We start from the raw sequence: 16946 nt of genomic DNA, 5'->3' as shown, positions 1-16946 counted from the left end.
TGCTCTGCACTCGGATATTACCCGAGTGCAGTGCGATTCCCGCCAACACCGGCAGCAGAGGAGATGGAGAAATTACTTTCTCCGTCTCCTCCGCATCAGTGCCGCGATACTCTCATGCGAGAGGATCGGAGCACTGGGCGCTGGCTCTCGTATCGGATGTGATGCACTAGTGTGACCCCAGCCTTAGTTTGGTGCCAGGGTCCCGTCAGTCTGCTGATTCTTGTGGTGTTAATCAGATCTTTACCAATCTAATACTGATGACCCATAATAGGGCTAAGTAATCGATATCAAAGTCCCGGACAAATCAACTTTTTGAGATAGAAGATGACAATTGGTGCTATAGAGGGGGAGAAAGAGAGCGGAGCTAGAGGCAGACTCAGACATTCTGCGGCATGTTCTTCTGAAATGTCAGACACAGTCCTCCATAGAACTTTATGGGGATATCTTTATTCACTGAAGACAGATTTTACCCATTAATTGAAAATGTTTTGAAAGTGACTGATGAGTCCTTGCACAGGAAGAAGGAGATTTCTGTGATAAGATATATTACGTTTCTTAGGTTCACACGTACTACTGATTTATGAAAAAAAAAAAAAAAAAAAAAATGTCAGTCCTTAGAACTATAAAACCATCACCGTGTAAGTTGAAAATTTCCATCTCCAATGACTTCCAGCTTTATTTATTGCTTTGTTCTCACCCGATAAAGTGTACATTCTTATTCTAATCCTTCACTACAACCACTTATGGGTTATAAACGTCCCTGCTGAACCCTATATTGTTTACTTCCACATTAACTTTAATCCGGATTATGCTTTTCCTCTTACAATGACAAAATGCATCCTCCTACTCACGCCCTGTCCATCATTTGTTAACCTGGAGGAAGGGAGGGTTAAATAATCAGGTAGTCAGACAGTACTACTGTGCCTAATCCGCGATCTGTATTCTGGATGTTATTATTTAGTTGTAATGGGAATGTCCATGGGAAATGTTCTAATTGTTTGAAACCTTCATGTTTATTCTTCAAAGATGAGATTATGTTCTAGTAATTCAATGGGAAATAAAATGGGATTTTCTTTTTTTTTATTGTCCTATGTATAGTAGACATCATGATTAGGGTTATCCAAGCATGCTTTGGTGCTAACCAAGTTTCTTCGGCGTGCTCGAAAAAGATGTTGGAGTCCCCACGGCTGCATGTCTCGCGGCTGTTCGACAGCCACAACATATGCCTAACTAATAGGAAATCCCTGCATGTGTTGCAATTGTTGAACAGCCACGAGACATGCAGCCGCGGGGACTCGAACATAGTATTCGATAGCCTATATAGACTGTAACAGTAGAGCGCCATCAGTTGTTCTGAAATCATAGTTGGTTATCGGTGAAAAATGAATGAAGATCTGATTTACATGGCTCTCACTCTCCTAAAATAACTTTTTTTTTCCAAGTTTCTGGTGACATCTAGTCCACGAAGCTGAGCTGTAGGGTTAGTAGATGTGACTTTCTGGTGGCTACCTTTTCTCATCCATAGGCTGCGTGCAGACAACTGGTTTAATCGACGAGGGCTAACTGTGGTTTTGACGGGTAACACTCGTACCCATGTTATTCTTTGCGACCGTGCAAACATATCCGATTTTTTTTCTTCAAGCGATCAGAGGAAAGATATTGCAGCATACACGATTTGCCTCCGACAATCCGATGGCACTTGCATATTCAAGACTATGGGTCAAGGGAAAAAAAATCGGACTACATTCAGATGACATCCTAGTGCTGTCCGATTTTCATGGACTGACTGTTTGGACAAGGTGGAGAACGAGGTCCACAGTTGGGACAGAACTTGCATCCATAATGAGAGCCTTCCCATATGGAGTGGGTTGTTGGGGCCCTACGTTGTGATTGTTATCATCTTGTTTCCTTATGAAACTTTCCAAATCTGGTCACAAACATATTAACCCCTTCTCAACCTGTGACACAGCGTACGCGTCATGAAAGTCGGTGCCAATCCGACCTGTGACGCATATGCTGCGTCACAGAATGATCGCGTTCCTGCAGATCGGGTGAAAGGGTTAACTCAAATTTCACCCGACCTGCAGGGACAGGGAGAGTGGTACTTCAGACCAGAGGGGGTGGCTTTACCCTCACGTGGCTACGATTGCTCTGATTGGTTGTTTCACTTTCAACAGCCAATCAGAGCAATTTGTAATATTTTGCCTATGAAACTTGGTGAAATATTACAATCCAGCCATGGACTATGCTACAATATCATCGGCCACGGCTGGAGACCCTAATCTGCCCCCGCCACCGACTGACAGCGGCGATCTGCCGCCGCCGTCAGTGTTTCCTACCCTTCCGTCCTGTCCTACGCGCCCTCCTCTCCCCACCGCCCCCCCCCCCCGCTGTCCGATCCCACCCCCCCATACTTACCGAGTTCCGGTGTCCCTCCGTCTTCTCCTATGGGCGCCACCATCTTCCAAAATGGCAGGCGCATGCGCAGTGCGCCCGCCGAATCTGCCGGCCAGCAGATTTATTCCAGGTACATTTTGATCACATGTGAGGAGGGGTATACATAATAAAAACAAGCACAATAATCTTGAACAATACAAGTCACAACTGGTACAGGAGGAGAGAGGACCCTCCCCGCGAGGGCTCAATCTACAAGGGTTGGGTGAGGATACAGTAGGTGAGGATAGAGCTGGTCGTGCAGTGGTTTGGTCGATCGGTGGTTACTGCAGGTTGTAGGCTTGTCGGAAGAGGTAGGTCTTCAGGTTCTTTTTGAAGGTTTCGATGGTAGGTGAGAGTCTGATATGTTGTGCTAGAGAGTTCCAGAGTAGGGGTGATGCGCGAGAGAAATCTTGATTGCGATTATGGGAAGAGGAGATAAGAGGGGAGTAGAGAAGGAGATCTTTTGAGGATCGTAGGTTGCGTGCAGGAAAGACGAGGTCACAGATATATGGAGGAGACAGGTTGTGGATGGCTTTGTATGTCATGATTAGGCTTTTGTACTGGAGTCTCTGGGTAATGGGGAGCCAGTGAAGGGATTGACAGAAGGGAGAGACCGGGAAATAGCAGGGGGACAGGTGGATTAGCCAGGCAGCTGAGTTTAGAATAGATTGGAGGGGTGTGAGAGTGTTAGAGGGGAGGCCACAGAGCAGAAGATTACAGTAGTCGAGGCGGGAGATGATGAGGGCATGGACTAGAGTTTTTGCAGACTCTTGGTTTAGGAATGTACGGATCCGTGAAATATTTTTGAGTTGAAGGCGGCAGCAAGTGGAAAGGGCTTGGATATGTGGTTTGAAGGAGAGATCAGTGTCAAGGATTACCCCGAGGCAGCGAGCTTGTGGGACTGGGGAGAGTGGGCAGCCGTTGACTGTAATGGATAGATTCATTGGGGGGTCGCGTGAGATGGGGGAAAGATGATGAATTCTGTTTTGTCCATGTTAAGTTTTAGAAATCTAGAGGAGAAGAAGGATGAAATAGCGGATAGACATTGAGGGATTCTGGTTAGTAGGGTGGTGATATCTGGTCCTGAGATGTAGATCTGTGTGTCGTCAGCATAGAGATGATACTGAAAACCGTGATTCTATGAGCTGTCCCAGGCCAAAAGTGTAAGTGAAGAATAGCAGGGGGCCTAGAACTGAACCTTGCGGGACTACGACAGATAGGGGCGAGGTGAGGAGGTGGTATGTGAGTGGGAGACGCTGAATGTCCGGTCCGTTTGGTATGACGAGATCCAGGATATGGGCCAAATCTGTGATGCCAAGGGATGAGAGGGTCCGCAGCAACAGGGAATGGTCCACTGTGTCAAAGACAGAGGACAGGTCCAGGAGGAGGAGGATAGAGTAGTGTCGCTTGCTCTTGGCGGTTGATAAGTCATTGGTGACCTTAGGGCAGTTTCAGGGGAGTGGTCTGAACGGAAACCTGATTGTAAGAGGTCGAAGAGGGAGCAGGAAGATAGATGGGAGGACAGTTCAAGATGGACGTGTTGTTCTAGTAGTTTTGAGGCATAGGGGAGAGGTGATATAGGGCGATAGCTAGATACAGAAGATGGGTCAAGAGAGGGCTTTTTGAAAATAGGTGTGATTGAGGCATGTTTAAAGCTTGAGGGGAAAACACCAGTTGCTAGTGTTAGGCTGTGGCGAGGTTTGGGATGAAGTGGGAAGGGATCGGGTCAAGTTCACAGGTGGTGAGATGCGATCTTGAGAGTAGAGTGGAGAGTCGATCTTCTGTAATGGTGGATAATAAAATAAAGAAAATATATTTTTATTTTTCCACTAGGGTTAGAGTTAGGGTTACAATTAGGGTTAGGGTTGCAATTAGGATTAGAATTAGGGTTAGGGTTGCGGTTAGGGTTAGAATTAGGGTTAGGATTTGGCTATGTGCTCACAGTGCAGATTTGGCTGCGCATCCGCAGCGAATTGGCCACTGCGGATTCATAGCAGTTTTCCATCATGTTTACAGTACCATGTAAACCTATGGAAAACCAAATCCGCTGTGCCCATGGTGTGGAAAAAACAGCTTGGTATTTTCTGCAGCATGTCAATTCTTTGTGCGGATTCCGCAGCGTTTTACACCTGTTCCTGTATAGGAATCCGCACAAAAAACACTGGAAATCCACAGGTAAAACGCAGTGCGTTTTACCCGTAGATTTTTCAAAAACGGTGCGGAAAAATCCGCAACATGGGCACATAGCCTTAGTGTTAAGGTTGGAATAAGAGTTAGGGTTGGAATTAGGGTTAAGAATAGGGTTATGGGTGTGTTGTGGTTAGGGTTGGGATTAGGGTTAGGGGTGTGTTGGGGTTAGAGTTGTGGTTAGGGTTGGGATTGGGGTTAGGGGTGTTTTAGGGTTATGGTTGTGGTAGGGGTGTGTTGGGGTTAGTGTTGGAGTTAGAATTGAGGGGTTTCCTCTGTTTAGGCACATCAGGGGGTCTCCAAACTCCACATGGCGCCACCATTGATTCCAGCCAATCTTGCGTTCAAAAAGGCAAATGGTGCCCTACTTCATTTTTACGGATCAATTTGTGAAGCACCTGAGGGTTTAAAGTGCTCACTATGCATCTAGATAAGTTCCTTGGGGTGTCAAATTTCCAAAGTGGGGTCACTTGTGGGGGAGCTCCAATGTTTAGGCACACAGGGGCTCTCCAAACGCCACATGGTGTCCACTAATGATTGGAGCTAATTTTTCATTCAAAAAGTCAAATGGCGCTCCTTCCTTTCCGAGCCTTGCCGTGTGCCCAAACAGTGGTTTACCCCCACATGTGAGGTATCGGTGTACTCAGGGGAAATTTCCCAACAAATTTTAGGATCCATTTTATCCTGTTACCCATGTGAAAATGAAAAATTGAGGCTAAAAGAACTTTTTTGTGAAAAAAAGCACTTTTTCATTTTTATGGATCAATTTGTGAAGCACCTGGGGATTTAACCCCTTCCCGACCTGTGACACAGCGTTCGCGTCATGAAAGTCAATGCCAATCCGACCTGTGACACATATGCTGTGTCACAGAATGATCGCGTTCCTGGAGATCGGTTGAAAGGGTTAACTCAAATTTCACCCGACCTGCATGGACAGGGGGACTTTTACCAGGGGGGGTGGCTTTGCCCCCCTTGGCTACGATTGCTCTGTGACCCTTTTAGTCACCACCCCCAGATCTGATTGGAGCTAGCGTCCATGTGACACTAGCTCTCCATTCAGATGGGGGGGGGGGGGCGGAGTAAGCGATGGCTGCCTCACTGTCCAGCTTTATGGTGTCCGTGGAAGCTGAACAGCAAGGTGCCTGCTGGTTTCCCTGCCACATATTCACCTCAATCATGGCCGCTGCCCCCAGGTACTCCCATTTGCTCCCTTTGCTGTCCAATTCCACGCCCCCCCTACCTCCGCTCCCTCCCCCGACCTCCGCTTTTTCCTCCCCCACCTCTGCTTTCCCCCCCAACCTCCGCTCCTTCACCCCCACCTCCGCTACCTCCCCGTCCTCCGCTCACTCCCCCCTGCGCCGGTGATCAACCCCTGACTGTTCACTGCCGTTGCTGGCTCCATCTCCTCTTGCATATCCTCAACCCCCCACACCTGACAGCTCCCCCGCACCTGACAGCCCCTTCCTGCCCCCGGTAATCACCCCCCTACCCCAGTGATCTCCCCCTGCGACGCTGATCTCCCCCTGCGACGCTGATCTCCCCCCTGCGATGCTGATCTCCCCCCTGCGACGCTGATCCCCCACTGTGACGCTGATCTCCCCCCCGGCGACGCTGATATTTCTGCAACTCTGTTCCCCCTGTGACGCTGATCTCACCCCCTGCGATGCTGATCTCCCCCCCAACCCCTCTGATCGCCCCCCCTGCAACGCTGATCCCCCTTCGACGCTGATCCCCCCTGTGACGCTGATCTCCCCATGCAAAACACTGATCTCTCCCTGTCCCACTGATCTCCCCTGTGATGCTGATCTCCCTCCTGCGACTCTGATCTCCCCCTGCGACGCTAATCCCCCCTGCGACACTGATCTCCCCTGCGATGCTGATCTCCCCCATATGCCGCTGATCTCCCCTGCCCTGCTAATCTCCCCCCTGCGACCCTGATCTCCCCCCTGCGACCCTGATCTTCCCTTCCCCGCTGATCCTCTCTGCCCCGCTGATCCCCCCCCCTGCAACTCTGATCTCCCCCCTGTGACCCTGATCTCCCCCCTGCCCCGGTGATCACCCCCCTGTGCCAGTTTTCTCATTAGGGTTAGGGTTTGGATTAGGGGTAGGGTTCGGGGTAGAGTTAGGGTTGGTATTAGGATTAGGGTTAGGATTAGGGGTAGGGTTGGGATTAGGATTAGGGGTAGGGTTGGGATTATAGTTAGGGGTAGGGTTAGGATTAGGGGTAGGGTTGTGATTAGGGTTAGGGTTGGGATTAGGGGTAGGATTAGGGTTGGGATTAGGGGTAGGGTTAGAGATGTGTTGGGGTTAGGGATGGAGTTAGAATTGGGGGGTTTCCACTGTTTAGGTACATCAGGGGGTCTCCAAAAGTGACATGATGCACGCAGACCATTCCATCAAAGTCTGCATTTCAAAACATCACCACTTCCTTTCCGAGCCCTGCCGTGCGCCCAAACATATGGGGTATCTGCGTAATCCGGACAAACTGGACAACAACTTTTGGGGTTCAATTTCTCTGTTACTTTTGTGAAAATAAAAAATTGCAGGCTAAAAAAATCATTTTTGAAAAAAAAAAAAGGATTTTTTATTTTCACGGCTCTGCGTTATAAGCGTCTGTGAAGCACTTGGGGGTAAGAAGTGGTTACCACACATCTTGATAAGTTCCTTTGGGGGTCTAGTTTCTAAAATGGGGTCACTTGTGGGGGGTTTCTACTGTTTAGGCACATCAGGGGCTCTACAAATGTGACATGACGCCCGCAGACCATTCCATCAAAGTCTGCATTTCAAAATGTCACTACTTCCCTTCCGAGCTCTGCCATGCGCCCAAACAGTGGTTCCCCTCCACATATGGGGTACCAACTTACTCAGTACAAACTGGACAACAACTTTTGGGGTCCAATTTCTCCTGTTACCCTTGTGAAAATAAAAAACTGGGCTAAAAAATAATTTTTGAGGAAAAAATATATATTTTATTTTCACGGCTCTGCTTTATAAACTTCTGTGAAGCACTTGGGGGTTCAGAGTGCTAACCACACATCTAGATAAGTTCCTTGGGAGGTCTAGTTTCCAAAATGGGGTCACTTGTGGGGGAGCTCCAATGTTTAGGCACACAGGGGCTCTCCAAACGTGACATGGTGTCCACTAACGATTGGAGCTTATTTTCCATTCAAAAAGTCAAATGGCGCTCCTTCGCTTCCGAGCCGTGCCGTGCACCCAAACAGTGGTTTACCCCCACATATGAGGCATCGGTGTACTCAGGAGAAATTGCCCAACAAATTTTAAATTTCAAAAATGAAAAAATTGAGGCTAAAAGAAAATTTTTGTGAAAAAAATACTTCTTCATTTTTATGGATCAATTTGTGAAGCACCTGGGGGTTCAAAGTGCTCACAATGTATCTAGATAAGTTCCTTGGGGGTTCAGTTTCCAAAATGGGGTCACTTGTGGGGGAGCTCCAATGTTTAGGCACACAGGGGCTCTCCAAACGCGACATGGTGTCCGCTAAGGATTGGAGCTAATTTTCCATTCAAAAAGTCAAATGGCGCTCCTTCCCTTCCGAGCCCCGCCGTGCGCCCTAACAGTGGTTCCCCCCACATCATGGGGTTTCAGAGTGCTCAGGACAAATTGGACAACAACTTTTGGGGGTCCACTTTCTCCTTTTACTCTTGGAAAAATTAAAAAATTGTTGCTAAAAGATCATTTTCCGGTACCGGAATTATCTGGACGTGTGAGACTGGCCTAATGCTGTAGGTAAGCACCCGATGTATCCTAAAAGATGAGAAAAGAGGTTAGATTATACTCACCTGGGTGGGCAATCCGGTGGGCGTCGCGGTCCGGTCCGGGGCCTCCCATCTTCATAGGATGACGTCCTCTTTTGGTCTTCACGCTGCGGCTCCGGCGCAGGCGTACTTTGTCTGCCCTGTTGAGGGCAGAGCAAAGTACTGCAGTGCGCAGGTGCCGGGAAAGGTCAAAGAGGCCCTGCGCACTGCAGTACTTTGCTCTGCCCTCAAGTCAACACGGCAGGCAAAGTACGCCGGAGCCGCAGTGTGAAGACCAGAAGATGACGTCATCTGGCCGCAACACCCATCGGACCGGACCGGGACCGCCCCTGGGTGAGTATAATCTAACCTCTTTTTCTTATCTTTTAGGATACAGAATGCTGTAGATAAGCCCCTGATGCTGGTGGGCTTAGCTCACCCTCGATTTTGGGGGTGACAGGTTCCCTTTAAATGTTCATTTTTTCCTTCCGTGTTGCTTCTGCTGCCGTGAAACACCTGAAGGGTTAATACACTTCTTGAATGTGGTTTTGAGCACCTTGAGGGGTGCAGTTTTTAGAATGGTGTCACACTTTTGGGTTTTTTCTTTCAGCCATATAGACCCCTCAAACTGACTTCAAATGTGAGGTGGTCCCTGAAAAAAATGGTTTTGTAAATTTTGTTGTAAAAATGAGAAATCGCTGGTCATATTTTAACCCATATAAAAAGCACAAAAAAAATTTGTTTCCAAACTTGTGCTGATATAAAGTAGACATGTGGGAAATGTTATTTATTAACTATTTTGTGTCTAACAGAATAAAAATTCAAAATTTGAAAATTGCGAAATTTTCAAAATTTTTGCGATACACACATGCTAGCCACCTTAGGGAGAGACCCAAGTTGGGCTAAGCTCCGCCTACTGCAAAGGATTCTGGGTAAACCAGCTATTCTTTGTATTATGCTGCTTGCAAGTACTTTCCGTTTCAGGAAAGCATCCACTATGAATTCCCAAAATTTTTGCCAAATTTAGAATTTTTTTCACAAATAAATGCAAAAAATATCGACCTAAATTTACCACTAACATGAAGCCCAATATGTCATGAAAAAAACAGTCTCAGAATCGCTAGGATCCGTTGAAGCGTTCCTGAGTTATTACCTCATAAAGGGACACTGGTCAGAATTGCAAAAAAATGGCCAGGTCATTAAGGTCAAAATAGGCTGGGTCATGAAGGGGTTAAATTGCCTCTAGTATGGTCAATCTATATTTTTTTCATAATTTGTTGTTAAGGTGAGTCTGTCTGCACAAAAATGACTGTTCAAAGCAAGCACAGGCGTTTGGTTTTCCTTTGGTGTGGCCGAGATGTTTAATTCAGCTGCCCAACTACCGTACTTGTTTTTCATTTATCTCCCCCTATCTATGGGTCCTGTAAAGCCAAAGCTGTCAATCATGGAAGAGAACAGTAAAGATGGATGAAAAACAGGTAGGTGGAAGATGTCCTGAACTAATTAGCCACACCAAGGTTAAACTAAGTATGTTTGCTTGGTGTGAACAGCCATTTTGAGCTGACAGGCATTGAAATTGGTCTGCCTCAAGGTGCATTGCTTGTCTATTGCTTCACATGTATTTTTTTTTTTTTTTTTTGGGGGGGGGGGGGAGGGGGATGTTAACAATTCTAAAATCAAAGGCAGAGAAAATTAAGAACAAGATTTTTTTATGGCTAGGACAACAGTTTTCTGTTTTTTAAAGCTTATTTTTTAATCTCATACACGTAACAATCAATTATTTTGGAAAAATAATGATAATTGGACACGCCAAGAGACCCATGGACTATAAAAGGTACAAAGCAAAGATCAAAATCGGATCAAATATTCAAAAATCAAATGTGTGGTTGAGGATTCATTATTCAATGGGGGTCTCAACGGTTGGACCCCCGGGCCTCACCCACCCCACCACCCTAGTAATTATCGCCTATCCTTTTTGTAGGAGACAACTTTTAGTAACTAGAATAACCTTTTAATGACTATTTTGAGTTTTATAGCCAATAACACCATTAAATGCCCCACCTAAACACAGTATGGAGGTGGCAAATACACATGGGGCGCCTTCAGATATTTATCGCTATGAAAATAATTCTTTTTTTTTTTTTTTTTACCAAAATATTGTAGGTGTTTTCTGATTGAGTTGAAATGATTGTGTGGCTGTGAATGTGCCGATGATTTATTTGATGCTAGTTGAGCGACATCTGCAGCACAGCTGGGAAGATGCGCATATACTCGTTCTTATAATTTATGATGTTTAATATTACAAATACCAAGTACAATAGAAATTGGAAGAAAACAACTAGTGCAGTGAACCTATACCCAAAACACAACACGGATCCTTATGATTGAGCATTTATATCATGATTACATTAATATTATGATCTTTATGATCCAAGTATTTATGCTTTTGTGCTGCAGACAATTTTTTTTTATGTTCAATGGGTGTCGAAATAAGAAAGATTGTTCAAGGAGGACTAACGTCTTTGTTCTTGGCTACAGCGGTGAAGTCACGTCGACAACGCTGCAGTCAATCGCTGAGCTCAGAGGCAAGTGCTATCAGCCTATGAGATTAGCTGCAGCGCTGTCTAAGTGAGCTCAAATAGCCAAATGACCGAGACTGCAGCAGCGACAGACGCGCAGAGCGCTTGACTCGGGGAGGGAAAATTAGTACAGTTTCTTTTTTTTACCCCTAACTGATGCTGCAGACAAAAGTTTGCTGAAAAAGCACAACCCCTCTTTAAGGGTATATTCACACACGTCTATTGGAGAAAATACATGCGGCTGAATGGATTTTGTGTTATCGACAAATCCATCCATTTCTGAAAGCCCAATTTAGATGGGACTGTTGGAGGAAATGGGAAATCCTCTATGGGAAAAGTTATTAGTTCCCCGTTTGGCCCCAGTCAGACGGACGTATAAATTCGACTGAGATTAGACGGTAGTGCTCAGACTGGCCGACGGCTCTGATGACCCGACCGTGACAGCTGCATGGAAGTACATGAAGCTGTCACACTTGGGTCAGGAGAGCCGCCGTCCAGTCTGAGCACTGCAGTCTGGTTTACACGGTTTTCTGACTGCACCCTATAAATAAGATAGTTTTGTTGAAATGGTAATATATTGGGAGGGTGGAATGTCCTCAACTGGTGGACGTCATAGGAGCAATTACCTTGATTTCTTGATAAATTCAACCTGGCATCCAAGCCTGAAAAAAAAAATATATGCACATAGGCGAGTTCAATGGTCTAAGCAATATAGGGGAGGATAAAAGGGGGGAAATCATGGGCCCCTGCCTGAAAAACTGTCTAGGAGAATAGGAAGGTCATCTCTTCCTCTGAATGGTGGCTCAAGTGGTTTTGCCTTGAAAGCTTTGCTATGTTGCAAACAATCCTTTGGCACCTGATCTTCAGTTCTTATCAGGACCCATGAAGGAAAGGAAGGCATGAAGATGGTAGACCGTTGTGCACCTTGCCACCTGCTTGTATCTCCTCCCTTCCGTGGCTCTATGAAGTCAGAGCTGTTAATCAAAGTAGATGGGAGGAGGTGGAGAAAGAGGGAAATGAAGCAGGTGGAAAGGTGCACGTAAATGTTTGGCCACTCCAAGGGTGCACCGAGCATCTGTACTTGGTGTGAACGGTCGTTCTGTGGTGACAGAGGCCCCTTTAGTGCAAACATTTCATCTAAATTGTTCTTGTTTTGCAATGGTCATATTTATTCAGGTTCAGTCGTTTTGTATAGGGCTGGCTGGTCTGAGTGCCTGGCGGTGGGTGCCAACAAACCTGTCTTGACCATGTATTAAGACCCTGGTGCAGCAACGCCTGGATAACACTCTTGATTATTTATCCATTATATATAATATTCTTTGTAATCTACAGTATGTTGGATGTACGGTATTTGTGGTAACACTTTTATTTCTTGCATATAATGTGTTATTTATTGCTCTATGATGTATCACCAGCCAATCGCTGGGCTGTACAGGGAACACTCTTCTATTTTATTGTCACTTTAAATTGCATCTTTAAAGACAACCAGCAATCAGGGGATCTCTGTGGACGGAGAATAGCTGCTCTCCATGTGGTACGACGTCGGTTTAGCAAACATCTGCTATGGGGTTGAGCTTGAGGTTAGAACACATATGCTATGAAATTGGTTGGGTCCCAGAGTAGTTTTTCCTTACTCCTATTTTTTGAAGTTTTGTTGTTTTGTTTTTTTCTACTTTAAAGTTTGTACTGTCATCTGTTCTTGAAATAATCATAATTTATCTGCATTATAATATATGGATCACTGAGTCATTTATAATCCTATATTACTGTACAATCGGCGGTAATTTACCTTTACAAACATATTTTTATATTCTACACCTCTTTCTTTAACTACACTGGGGAAAATAAGTACGGTAATTATTTTATACACTGACGATTTTGCTAATTTTCCCACCTACAAAGAATGGAGAGGTCTGTAATTTTTATCGTAGGTACACTTCACCTGTGAAAGAGAGAATCTAATAAAAAAAAATGCGGAAAACTACATTGTATGATTTTTACGTAATTAATTTGCATTTTATTGCAAGAAATAAGTATTTGATACAATAGAAAAACAGAACTTAATATTTGGTACAGAAACCTTTGTTTGCAATTACGGGGGTCAGACGTTTCCTGTAGTTCTAGACCAAATTTGCACACACTGCAGCAGGGATTTTGCTCCCCATCTAAATACAGATCTTCCCCACATCATCCAGGTTTCGGGGCTGTCGCTGGGAAACATTGAGTTTCAGCTCCTTCCAAAGATTTACTATTGGGCTCAGGTCTGGAGACTGGCTAGGCCACTTCAGGGCTTTGAAATTCTTCTTACTGAGCAGCTTCTTAGTTTCCCTGGCTGTGTGTTTCAGGTCATTGTCATGCTGGAAGACCCAGCCACGTGCCATCTTCATTGCTCTTACTGAGGGAAAGAGGTTGTTGGCCAAAATCTTGCGATACATGGCCCCATCCATCCTCCCTTCAATATGGTGCAGTCATCCTATCTCCTTTGCAGAATAGCACCCCCAAAGTATGTTTACCCCACCATGCTTTATTGTTTGTTCTTAGGGTTGAACTCATCCTTCTTCCTCCAACCACGGCAAGTGCAGTTGATACCAAAAAGTTCTATTATGGTGTAATCTGACCACATGACCTTCTACCATGCCTCCTCTGGATCATCTAGATGGTCATTGGTGAACTTCACAGGGCCTGGACATGTGCTGGCTTGAGCAGGGGGACCTTGCATGCCGTACAGGATTTTAATTCATGACGGTGTAGTGTGTTATGGTAATGTTTGAGACTGAGATCCAATCTCTCTTCAGGTCATTGCCAGTGTACTCATGTGTAATTTTGGCCTGATTCTTGACCTTTCTCAGAATCATCTTTACCCCACGATGCGAGATCTTGCATAAAGCCCCAGACTGAGGAAGATTGACCGCCATCTTGTGTTTCTTCCATTTTCTAATAACAGTTATTGCCTTCTCACCAAGCTGCTTGCCTATTTTCCTGTAGCCCACCCAGCCTTGTGCAGGTCTACAATTTTGACCCTTAGACAGCTCTTTGGTCTTGGCCATGGTGGAGAGGTTGGAGTGTGATTGATTGTGTGGAAAGGTGTACTTATTTTCCCCACTGTATATGCTGGTATGGTCGAGTGAAATTGCTTTTAATAAAGCGTCTGATAATCCAGAGGATCTGATTATCCTGCACAGAAATAAAATATATTGTGAAAATGTGTTAATAAATGATAATTATTTTAAATTGATAATTTATTATTATTATTATTATTATTAATAATAATAATAATTGAACAAGCATGTTTAAGCTGTTTACCCAGGCAATGATTGGGCGCGATCGTTCCTGTGTACATGGGTTGTGCCAGTCATAACCCATGTAAAAGGGCCTTTAGACCTCTACATGCATTAAAGGGGTTGTCCACTTTTCTGGATATTTTATTTTTACCTAAATGCATTTATTTGGAGCTAAAAATAAATTTTGCAATTTAAGCTTTTATTTTGCACTGTTTAGTTTCTACAGGCTCTAGGTATCCCTGCAAATTCAACTTTTATGTGGTCTGTAGTCATAAATCAGCTGAGGATACAAAAAAGACAAATAAATAAATGAGTTGCAAACTCCCCGACAGGCTGTCATAGCAGGCTGATTGACTGATAGATTCTGTTAGCTCTTCCTGCAGCCAGTGCAACACTGAGGTTATAGAAGGCAAACAGAACAATTTTTTAAAATAAAAATAAATTGTAAAAATAATTTTTAGACTACATTGCAATGCATGTAATTGAGTCTAAAAATTATTTTTACAATTTGTTTTCATAAAAAAAGTTGACAAAAAAATTGTGCCCAAAATGAACAACTCCTTTAATGCCATTGCCATGCGCCTTGAAGAAAAGGGGGTGATAGGTTGTTCTAATTTAAAAAAAAAAATGTTGAGGGTAAAACTATTAGTGTTAGGACTTGGAAAGAGCTTATGGAGCCCTTGTGGGACTGACTGTTGGGGACAGTAGGTTATCTAGGTTCAGAGTGTAGCGGTACACCAGCAAAAAGAGGGCGTAAAGTAGAGGTTAATTGGGAGTAGTTCTGGCATTCATCAACTGGGGACTCTAAATGATTTTTACTATTTGTGTTCCATTGGAAAGTTCACCTCGCTCTATGTAATATCTCTTTTTACATTAGGGCATATGTTGTCTCTTTATTAGGAAACTGATTTTATCAATACTATTAATGACTTGTCTATTGTTACGTGATGTGAAAAAAGCCTGCAATTTTCCCAGTTTCTGCCTTTCTAAAACTAAAATGACTAAATATTATTGAGCTATGATTGAATATTCTTCAGGTTAATTAATCCATGGAGTGTTGTTGCTTTCTGCCGCGTACATTATTGAGAAACACATTTCTTGCTGTTTGAATAAATCTTTTCTGTACTTAATTGTGTTTCCTTTCTATTGGGGAGCAATGCCTATAATATTCTATGAATGGGAATATTTGCATTTTATGAGAAGACGGCATGAAACCATTATTTGATTGGATTAATTGCCTCTCACTGCCACCACAAACAAAATCATTATTAGCGGTGACATACTGAATGCTTTATAGGTTAAAAAAAAAAACAAAAATCAAAAATAATATAAAACATTTTCCACCTTCGATGCACAAGTAAGCAGCAACGCAGCAACTTCTTTAACAAGACAGTCCCTTCAATAAAGACCAGACAATCAGGCGCATGGTGATTTTTTTTTTTTTTTTGGATGGGTCAATAACCTTATTACCAATAACAATTTTCTGGCTGACAGAATTGTAAAACCTTCTTAGGGTGGTACACAATATCAAACATGATGCAGAACATAAAATTACTGTGCATTACATACGTAACAGGTCTGTCTTATAAACCTGAAATAAATAATGGATTTTGGAAATTGGTGGTGAACATTTACGGTATATGTGAATAATTTTTGTAATGTTTTCTCTTCTGTTTCTTGTACAGGTCTGCTACCACAACTTGTAGGAGTGGCACCTGAGAAGGCTATTAAATTGACAGTAAGTGACATAAGTTGACACTAGACTGACTAGACTGAGAGCCACTTTCCCCATGGTCTGCCATTTTTAATTGGGAGAGGATAGTAGACTGCAGCCAGACACCTACGGCGGTTACCTGTCTCCATTGAGAAGAAAGGATCAGGCATGTTGACATACAGCATGCCCAAGCTTGTTTCCTTTGACTTCTTTCAGTGAAGGCAACTTAGGACACGCTCTTGAACATTAGACTGCCAGTCGGTCATTAACTATGGTTCCGGACAACGTTCAGGCATTCACTGTCGTGGTATGGTTCACAATTTCCCGACTCCCCACAGGTATCCTGATTTGAACTTAGCACCTTTATATAGGACTATAAGGCTGTTGAGTTCAAGTCAATAGACCCCCCCGGCCGGTACAGACATGATGGTCCCTACGCCAACATTGAATCTCAAAAGTGTGAATACGGCCTAATGTCTGTACCCAGCTTGAAGATGATCGTAGTATCTATCTACAAGAAGTAGAACAAGAAGAAGTAAATCTTTGGCTTGAGGGTGTTCAGACGTAGGATATCCTCGAGCTCAAACATTGTAATAGTGCCCCTTCTGAGTCCATATATGATAATATTGCCCCTCTGCGTCCATATATGATAATATTGCCCCTCTGCGTCCATATATGATAATATTGCCCCTCTGCGTCCATATATGATAATATTGCCCCCTCTGAGTCGATATATGGTAATCGTGTCCCCTCTGAGTCCATATATGATAATATTGCCCCTCTGCGTCCGTATATGATAATATTGCCCCCTCTGAGTCCATATATGGTAATAGTGTCCCCTCTGACTCCATATATGATAATATTGGCCCTCTGAGTCCATATATGATAATATTGCCCCCTGTGTCCCCATATATAATAATATTGCCCCCTCTTAGTCCATATATGATAATATTGCCCCCTCTTAGTCCATATATGGTAATAGTGTCCCCTCTG

General features: G+C 44.1%; 1 protein-coding gene across 1 annotated transcript in view; it reads left to right on the top strand.

Moving 5' to 3' along the window:
• Positions 1–16946, top strand: part of SLC25A12 (solute carrier family 25 member 12) — a 174017-nt gene that overhangs the window by 118249 nt on the left and 38822 nt on the right. Inside the window, exon 12 of the mRNA XM_069733139.1 lies at positions 15925–15977. Within this exon, the coding sequence (XP_069589240.1) occupies positions 15925–15977 (53 nt within the window). The remainder of the gene's footprint in view (positions 1–15924; positions 15978–16946) is intronic.

The sequence above is a fragment of the Ranitomeya imitator genome, chromosome 7, assembly GCF_032444005.1.
Source record: "Ranitomeya imitator isolate aRanImi1 chromosome 7, aRanImi1.pri, whole genome shotgun sequence".
NCBI lineage: Eukaryota > Metazoa > Chordata > Amphibia > Anura > Dendrobatidae > Ranitomeya > Ranitomeya imitator.
The sequence above is the reverse complement of the archived record's forward strand: the minus strand, read 5'-3'. Positions and strand labels throughout refer to the sequence as shown.